This window comes from Eurypyga helias, unplaced genomic scaffold (genome assembly GCF_000690775.1).
Source record: "Eurypyga helias isolate BGI_N326 unplaced genomic scaffold, ASM69077v1 scaffold6568, whole genome shotgun sequence".
In the NCBI taxonomy this organism is placed as follows: domain Eukaryota; kingdom Metazoa; phylum Chordata; class Aves; order Eurypygiformes; family Eurypygidae; genus Eurypyga; species Eurypyga helias.
Genome location: NW_010266223.1, coordinates 1,575 through 11,400, shown reverse-complemented (window position 1 = coordinate 11,400; position 9,826 = coordinate 1,575). Strand labels below are relative to the sequence as shown.

Genomic DNA, 9,826 nt, shown 5'->3' with positions numbered 1-9,826 from the left:
AGTTCTCCTCTTGGGATCTACAAAGCATCTGTGCACTTTCACAGCAACGTGAAAGAACAATGCTTTGCCCGAGAAGCACAGCAATCATGAGGCATTTCAGACACTGCATCGCTCCAATCTAGGAGCACAGCAGTTGCTATCACAAGCAACTCTCTCCCATCAGAAACAATAAAAATCAAAGTGACAGAACAGGAATAAGCTGTTGGCTGCAAACAAGCAGCAGGGACCGTCACCTTCTTGCAAGAAGTAGGAATGAAGAGTTTTCTGAAAGGAACAGCATAAACAGCGCAAGGAGCTGGAGCGAATAACCCAACTGTGGCTGAGAACAGAGGATTTTGTCTTTCCTCCCAGTCTAGCCCAGCTGTACGGCACTGAACGTCACCTAAAACTTATCAGCTGCCTTTGTTTCCCACTACTCAATACTTCTTTGTAGTCTTTTATTTCAATTGAGCCAATGCACCACAAAAAATTGAAGCCACAAAACTCCCCACCACACTCCCAAACCTTTACAAAATGATGCCACACTTGGGTACCTAACCTACACCTCCTCCTCCTCGCAATGCCGTGACCAGCTATAACCACAGAATCCATACGTGCAGTGGCTCTCCTATGGAGGTGAGCATCACAAACCTTACTCTCAACATTTTTGCCCTAGAACTTATAGAAATAACTGCAGAACATTTCTTTTCAAATACCTCCATTTCTAATGGAAGGATTATGGCTTAATATGGACAAACTGTCTGAGCTCTTCCAAACACTGCAACAGTTCTTTCTTGTTACAGCCACAACATACATGTGGGGGAAAACACTCAGGCCTTCACACTGAAGTCTCAGGTGCAACAGAAGGTACCGGGTCCTCCTCTTCAGGGTGTTCCTGAACTACTGTCTGTGCATGCCAAAATACTAAGTGCTTTGGAAATGCTGATTGACTGTAGATAATGAGATTGCAGAGATTGCAATTATCCACTGGAGCTGCAGAGGCTTGAGCTCATGTTGTTTATTAGGCATGTCTTAACTTTATAATACAGATGCAAGACATGACCCTGCTCTGCAGGCCCAAATCAGATGCCTATGCCACAGAAAGCACTTTGAACAAGCAGAGATACCTACCGCACAAGAAGGGACAACAATGCTTTGTCAAGTGCCAGACATGATGTGATTTAAGATCTTTTCCTGGGTTTTAACTTCTATATTCTTGCATGCATTACCTTCTAGAAAATCCAAGTTTTCCTGCCTTCCACATGAGATCTGAGAAAAACTTTTAACAGACCTATCAGCAGTTCTGTCTATTCTTTTGAATCCAAACTCCCATAAATACCAAGCCTAGTACTTCCCCCACTGAGTATGCCTTCTGTCAGGCCTTAGAAATGAAGAACCACTGTTGCCTCCCAAGAAAGAGGCAAAGAACACAAAAATTAAATGATTTGTCCAGTGCCATCCAGGAAGTTTGTATTGCATTTCCAATGGAGCTCATATCTGAAACTCAATGAACCCGAAACTTTAATTCACCATTTTCCATTTTAAAACCCCACCAAGAAGTCAGTGGTTCTGCAGTTCATGAATTCAAACACCGGACCTCATGATCCTCAGGTTGCCAATGACATACTGTGTATGCAATGGCTTCAGACAGCTGGCAAGCTATCCACCTTATTTTCCTCCCATACTCTAATATGAGATTTTAACTTGATGTATTAAGGTGGAACGGTCACCTTCAGGGTCTCAGGTAGACCATAAGAGAGAAAAAGGAAAAAAACAAAGGAAGAGGGTAGAGAGGGGAGTTCTCCAGCTTCTCACTAGACTACTCTGATATCAAAAGATGCCACAAGACAATTATGTTACCTAACTGAGTAGTTTTTATTTTCTAGTCATGGTATTCCCCACTACTCCCCTTTTCCACCACTCATCTAATACACAAACTGACATGTTACACCAATTGTAGCGAGAAACCAAGAAATGCATTTCTCATCTCCTCAGATCCATGCTTACATCTGTGCTTACACAGCTGAGGTGAGACTCAGGATACAGCTTCCGTGATACAAGGACTTCCACCCTGGTCTACAAGGGAACAGGTGTCCTGTGGTAACCTAGTACTCCCTCCATCAAACAATGGCACGCGCCTCAAGGGAGACATACACGTGGTAGCATCTTCCAAGTGATTTGCGGATGAGGAATTACTTGAGCCAGAAGTATTGCCTCTATCTGTTAAGCCCTGTAACTTCAGGAGGCTGAATAATCAGAACTCCAAAAGGGAAAGGTGGAATAGCTACACCCTTACTGCTTGGATCAAGGAAGAAGATGCTATTGACTTAAAAGCTACAGACTAGATTCTCTTCTCAAACCAAGATTAACTTGACTGAGTAAAGGAGTTAACTGGGAGCATGAAATGAGAATCAGATATTCTCAGCCTGAAGGTTTTGTTACCAGATATTTTTACTTAATGACTAACACCGCTTCGCCCTGCTTGTGCTGGTTTGATTCTTATTCACGTGTCCTTTAGCTTGAACTAAGGAGATGAATGATAAACTCCAACTGTCGGTTTTCATGCAGTAAGCTGATGTCATGATTAGATCACAAGCTCTTCGGATAACAAAAAGCCCTAAAATAGAGGATTGTGTCATTGGAGGTTTGGCACGTACCCATGTTATAAACACACACGTACTTGCAGAAATACTTCTCTGCTCTTAAAGTGTTATGTCTCTCTCTGCATTCCTTTTGAGCCAATTATCCAATGTTTTACTTTGGTTAGGGGTCAGATAAATGCAGAAAAGGACTTTTATTTGTACATATTATATCTCCCCAGAGATTTAAACAAGCTCTCTGCTGAAAGACACTTCCCAATGTACCCCACAGTGCTCTACTGAATGTCTGGCAACCACAGCAAAGTCCTGCTGCCACGGCTGCTCTACTACAATGAAAACATTCAATAGAGATGATAAACATGCATGTGTCAGAAACCACTACAGCCACCCTACAGGGAGCCCACGGTTGAAAACTATCAGGCAAACATTGAAGTTCCACAACTGAATCATTTTCTGGAAGCCCCAAGAGCACCATGAAACATCCAGCATCATACTTTTCTCTTTCTCCCTGAAAGCACACAGGCCCAGCACAGACAACAGCAAGTAAAATGCTTACCAAATTCATAGACTTTTTTACATTTGGTCTCCAGGTCGTCTATGAGGTCCTGCAGCCGACACTGCTTGGCTAACCTCTTGCAATCATTTACATATTCGACGTCGATATCAAGACGACCTGCCAAGAAGAAGTGCAGCCAGCTCTTTTAACCTATACAACTTAGGTGTCAAAATGGCAAAACTAGGGATTGAAGACTTGATGGCACAGAAATGCAGTAATTAGGCACACTGACTCACTTCTCAGCATCCAGTTACAACTCAATGCAAGAAGCCAAGACTTGGTACTCCACTGCCCACCACTCTGATGAATCCCAGTCTGGCATCTCACTCACATTCCCATCTTCCAACGTCTATCCTAACAGCTTCATTCAATAGGCCAAACAGCAAACAGCCTGATACAAAAAGTGTTTAATTCCCTCAGAAAAGAGGGGCACAACAGCAGTATGCATGACTGCCACCACTGGCTACCTGGTCTAGGGTGAGAAAGGACTTTAGGCTCATGAGCTGTCATCTCAGAATCTTTTACCATCACTGAAAATGTGGCAAGGAACGCGTCTGAGAACACTGGACTGGGGAAGGAGAGCTTTGAACATAAAGTTATTTTATGGCACCACCTCGTGGCCTGAAATAGTTCAGCAGTTAGCATGCTGACAATATAACATTTTGCACTTTCACAGAAGGTTTAGGATCAACTTCTGTTTGGAAAAAAATATTAGAAAGTAGTCAAATGGTTCAGCACACACTACTCGGGTCTGCCAGACTGAAAATGTCCTACATGGGAACCTGGCTTTCCCCCAGCTTAGGGGACTGTTATCCCAGATGACAGATTTACCTTCCTTAAGTTAAAATTACATTCTCCACAGCCATCCAACCAATCAACCCAAGCTAATTTTTTTTTTTTAATTGACTACATAGTTATTGGCAGGACAACAACTGGCAAAAGGTACAAACAACTTGGAAGAGCAGGGGATTGCTCACACTCTCCCCTTCTGCCAGCAGAGAGGATGCGTCAGGGACGCATGCACCCAAACGGGGCTGTCTGCAAGGCTCTGCCACCCAAACTGTGCCGTGGTGGAGGCATGGAGAGCTGCCCACCAGCTGTGTATACATACACCAGACAGTAAGTCATTTACCTGTGTATAGATACTGCAGAAGAGAGCCAAAAGCTGCTGGATTAATCTAAAATAAAACACAAGACAAAAGTTACCTTTAAAATTCCCAGGAACCTAATCCCAAGCTTGAAACTTGCCTGGATACAAACCTGATCCTGAACAAGTAAAACAAAAAAGTTACTTAAAAAGCAACTCAGCCACTGCACCCAAGTTCCTTGCTCCTCTACTGCTGCCACTCCACCTGGCTTCCACAGCTCTTGTATCAACTGACACTAATCCATGTTCCCGGGGGACATGACCAGACTAACGGAGGTGCTCCAAAGGCACAATTAATCTATAGGCTCTGTAAAATCCAGTCTTTAGCTGGTTGCAACCATTTCCAACTCTTAATTTGAAAGGAAAGACGTGTTCTTGTAGAAACTACAAGGAGAGACATTAAGGAGTGTCCTGAGAAACTGGAAGTGTGTTTGTCATGAGAGGTTTTGCACAGCCACAATCAAGCTATGGAAACATATGTCAGAGTATTGGTGATTAATGGATGGAATGCACTTATGGCCTATTTAGTTCCTGCTGCAAAGGCAACAAAAGGGACTCAATTAGTGCCAATTATGGAGGTGATGTCTTTGCTACAGACCACCTGTCCACCAGGAATTAGACTCAACTCATTCCACAGAGGAGCTGTGACGCAGCTGGCAGATGGTAACAGCTACCTGCTACTGCAATTAAGATATGATTGAGGCCATGACAGAGGTAACAAAGGGGAAGTACACAGTCTACAGTCCTCTGTTATCCCAGTAAGATGCTACTTTACTGCATAAAGTGCCTTCACAAGCCCCTCTCCTTGACTAGGGTCATTCTGAGCTCCAGGAGCTATCCACTGTGGAAGTTAATTCCCAAACTGTCCTTCCCCTCCCTTTTCTCACCCAGCTGAAACAGGAAAAGAAAGGAAAGAGCTAGCAGCACAGCCTTGCTCACCAGGGGATGCTTCAGCACTATCATGTTCTTCCCCTTCCATTTGGTCTCAAACATTTCCGCAAAGTAGGCGCTGCGAGCGCCGAGAATGCAGCGGTGGGCACAGAAGGATTTGCCGTGAACAATGAAGACGATGTCGCTTTGGTAACCCTGCTCCAGCAACCTGTAAGGAACAGAGAGGGGAAATTCATTGCAGAATGAGAAAGAAGAGAATGAGTAAAGCTAGCGGGGGACAGGGTACAGTTAGGTCTAAATGAACACCACGGTCTCTCCCTGCCCAGCTAGAGGGCCAGCACAGGGACTGGCACTTCACACACCAGACTGGGATCTCTCACTCCCTCCAATGACTCAAAGAAGTTTCGTTAGTGCAAGAGGAAGGCTGGAGAATGAAACCTTCCTGCCTCAGGTGAACCCCTGAACACAGGGAACAGATTTTAAAGAGGAACTAGTTGCCCCCAAACACATCTCTAAAGGTTAATCCTGCTTTTAAATTGCCAAGTGACAAAAAGCCCAACAGAAGCACACGCTTTCAAAAATAATTACACCACTCCAGAGTAGGGTGCAACTTTTCCTCTTCCCTGGGAACTGTCAGTGTGCATGCTTTAACCATGTAGCCGACGGGGGAGGACTGATGTCACCCACCCTCAGAAGACGGAAGGATGTTACAAGCATGACATGCAAGCAGTTGCCACATCAGAGACGTGGCCTTGTTTATGACTGCATGCCCACACCCTCGTTCTTTACCAGGAAAGCAAAAGGTTTACAGCAACCGTCACCAGTGTTTCCTACTGCCCATCACCCTGTGCACACATATCCTCACAAACACCCCTCAGAGGTCAAGCTGGACAGACACCAGGCAACAGAGTCCTTCTAAAGAGCAGGACTGGTGCACAGAAAGGTGTGAGGTCACACAGGGAGATGTTAGAGCAGTGTCTTGAATGCTGATCTCAGTCTCCTGCCACTAGAACACCCTTCCTGCTAGTGTCTTGCCCAAATAAAACAGCAGCAGCTAGGTGGTTGTGCTTTGCCCCCTACTGCTGCCCTTTGTTTCAATTTTAACACAAGGTCTGTCTGGAATGAGAAGCAGAAAACAGTGCATTTCAGTTCTCGTGTGCATTCAACCCTGCAAGATCTGAGCCACAGACTCACCAGGGGAGTGATAAATCACCTTGCAAAATTCTGCTTCGCTGAAAGGCAGAATCTGATTTTACTCAGATAAATGAGTTTCCTTCCTCCCCTGTTTCCCCACAGCTTGAGAAATTAGGACTCTGTAGTAAGAGAGTAACAGATCTTTCTAGGACTTATTTGCCCTCCAGTTTTGAAGACAGAAATGCTGAAACCTTGTTTGGTTCTTCTGTTTTGCTGTTGCTGAAGTCAGCCCCGTGGGAAGAATAAGAAAGAAAAAAAAGTCTGTGTAATAACATCAGAAGTACCAGGATAGAAAAACAGCAAGAAGAAAAGATTGACACTATTTCTCCACTCCTGGAGCAAGTTAGGCTTCTCAAGCTCTAGGCTAAGGCTACAAGGTGTGACAGGCAACTTTTCAGCAACATCTTAAAATTAACACATTTTAACAAACAAAAAGAAAGAACGGAGCACTGTCCCTGTCAGTCAGTTTGAGGCTTCTTAAGGTGCTCTGTCTCAGCAATAAGTCACCTATTACCACTGCTGGAAACCTCAGCTCACAGACTACAGCACTTCAGGCCTGAAACTTAATTTCAGATGCCATATCCGAAATTCCTGGTGTGGTTTTATGGATCTGATTTTGCTCTGACAGTCAAGGATGACAGAGCTTCTGCATTAGAAAGACCAGCTTTCTGTTGGCTCTGGTGTCTGTACCTAGGTGACTAGAGGCTATACTTTAAACGTACGCATACCTGAAAGTCATCTCTTAGGGCACAAAGAAACATCCCTTAGGAAGTTCTACATGCCCGGGAATGAGACAGGGTACTCATCAGCTGCCTTTCCAATCTGACCTTAACAGAGAGCTTGACCATCCAGGTTAACAGCTCAGGAAGGATGACAGAATGGAGCTGCCTCATGTGCTTACCGCTGCAGGAAGACATCGTAGTAGTCTCTCTTCATGCATTTCGCTGTGATCTGCTTGTACTCCTTCAGCAGACGTCGGATGGCATCACTCAGAGCTCCATACAAACAGCGTTCCCCATCAAAAGTGTTTGCCTCGCACCTCGCTCCTGCAAAATGAGGTACATGCCAGCAGGCGGAGTCGCATCCTCCTCAAGCGTCCCCAGATGGTCCCTAAAGGAGTATGACTTTTGGCTGCTGACAGGTTTCCCCGTGATCCCCTATGCTACTGAGCACAGTTACCAAAACTAAGCTCCCATTACACGTGTATAACCTAAAGCTGTTCTCCCAAAGCAAAACCCCTTCTGAAGAAGTCACGACTCACAAACTGATCATGGTAATCAGCCTCCCAGCATGGCTCCAGCAGTGTTCTGGGAAGAAGAGCCTCACTGTACAAAGAGTACGATCACTTACTGGACCTTTAACAGCTCCTCCTAAAAGGCATTTCTGCCTTGCACAAGGCAAGAGATGCCTCTGCAGGTCAGACTCTGCTAGAAATTTAGAGGGCACTTGCATTTTGCTATTTTAGAATTACACAAGTGGTTGATTAAGATGCTGTGAATGCAGCAGAAGACGAACCTTTCTCTGCACTCTGATTCCTCTGTAAGAACACAGAACATCACCACTACCTAAGGGAATTTGGGTGCTGGGAACCAAATGGGTAGGCACTTTGCCTGAAGAGTTTGTCTTGCTTTGCAAGACAAAAGCCCTTGCATTTCACCTTTGAGTCCTGTTTACAAAACAAGGCTATCAATAGTACAAGAAAGGTTTATACAGCCAGTTCTTCAGGTGAAGTACAATTCTTCCACCAGCATCCTCTCAACAGCAATGCACCTTCACAAAACATCAACTGCGATTTCAGAAAGTCATGCTGCCTTGAGTCATCAGAGGAAGCTTTCCTGTAGCAAATTCAAGCAGCAAATGGCCTGCAAAAGGGACCATGAAAGTGTGTCTGGGGCTCCAACTGCAACCTGAGACCACTGATCAGATGGTTGGTTGTAACAGAAGTTTCCACAAGGGACAGCTAGAAGCGTGTACAATCCCTACAGACCAGTATGGAGAAAGATACCGCACCCATAACCGGGACACTTCTGCTCACCATTAGCTAGAAGATAGCGTACAAGCTCCTCGTGTCCACAGAGGCAAGCATAATACCTGACAATAACAAGAGAAAGAAAATCAGAGATACAGTCGGAAGCAAAATGCAGTGTTTGGGCACACCATAGCATGCAGACCTCAGCACTGAGCCAGCCCTGAGAAGCTTAGAAGATGGGTCCTCAGGAGTGAGGAATTGCTACTGAATAGCACAGAAGCCTGGCCCCAGCAACAGACTAAGCCTTGCCTGTTCCCAGCACTCCCAGGCAGTGCTGTCCTGCAAGGAGATCTCAAGGTCCCACTCTGGATTCGGCATCTTCTGCTGCACCACCAGATGCCAAACCCATCCTCATTTGCATGGAGTTCATTTCATGGACACTCAGCAATTCCACTGAATTCTCAAAAACACTCCTTGCTCCTTCTGTCGTCAGCCTGACTGCTGCACACTGATAACGAGGGAACAACACCCACGCCGGATGCACAGCAAATCCACCCCTCAAAGTCTTACGTACAATGAATTTAGTTTTCTCTTTCGCAATCTAAGCCTTTCACAAGGACCTCAAACTGTCCTACAATCCAGGAGAAACCTGTAACCTGCACTGCAGGAGGCGAATGTTAGTCTACCTTTACTTTGGGAAGTTATTACATACTCTAAATATATTGCAGTTGTCTAAATGCACTTTGGAACTGGTATGCGGGGAGGTAAAAAGCTCACAGCACCCTCCTCAGCACCAGCACGGGGATCCCTCACTACCTACTGCACGTTCACAGCCTTGCCAGACAGACTGCGATCCCACAGTCACTTTGTATTTCACCAAGCCAAGCCTTCACCTGAAAAGACACGCTAGAATGTCACAGACTTTGAGAGGGGCAAAGCCTAATCACACCAAGAACAGACTGCTTGACCCAGGTTATTTGGTAACAAAATTAACCACCCTTCAGAGCATTACCACAGCAAACATCAGCTAGATGAAGAGACAGACATCTTTAGCTCAGCACCTGCAGAGTGTACAGCAGAAGCAGAAACATGTAGCCAAATCTCCCAAAAAGCAGAACCTGAGATGTTTTGTAACAGTGCTCCTAGCTGCTGATGCAGAGAGAGGAAAAGAGCTCTGAAAGCCCTCCCCTCCCTCCCAGCCAGCGTTCTGGGCTGCAGCACTCACAGAGGTGTACTGTCCCACTTATCACGGACATTAATTTCCACATCTCGCTGTTCAAGAAGGTATCTGGAAGAAAAGGGAGAGCAAAGTTATAACTTCATGCAGCTGCTCACTCAGTCACATCTTCCTCTTTCAAAAGATGTATCTGTCAGTTTATACAGTAACTTCCAAAAGCACCACAAGACCTTGCCTTCAACTTGAGCTGTCAGCTGTGACTGAAGAAGCATCAGTCAAATCCTCAACCCAAAGAACAGCGTTCTGCAGCACG

General features: G+C 45.2%; 1 protein-coding gene across 1 annotated transcript in view; it reads right to left on the bottom strand.

The window, feature by feature from the left end:
* ABTB1 (ankyrin repeat and BTB (POZ) domain containing 1) overlaps positions 1-9,624 on the bottom strand; it is a gene marked incomplete at its 5' end in the record, with an annotated part of 23,476 nt that extends 13,852 nt beyond the window's left edge. Inside the window, 6 exons of the mRNA XM_010156991.1 lie at positions 3,136-3,252; positions 4,268-4,313; positions 5,222-5,381; positions 7,269-7,413; positions 8,403-8,458; positions 9,562-9,624. Of these exons, the coding sequence (XP_010155293.1) occupies positions 3,136-3,252; positions 4,268-4,313; positions 5,222-5,381; positions 7,269-7,413; positions 8,403-8,458; positions 9,562-9,624 (587 nt within the window). The remainder of the gene's footprint in view (positions 1-3,135; positions 3,253-4,267; positions 4,314-5,221; positions 5,382-7,268; positions 7,414-8,402; positions 8,459-9,561) is intronic.
* Between the last annotated feature and the right edge of the window lie 202 nt (positions 9,625-9,826).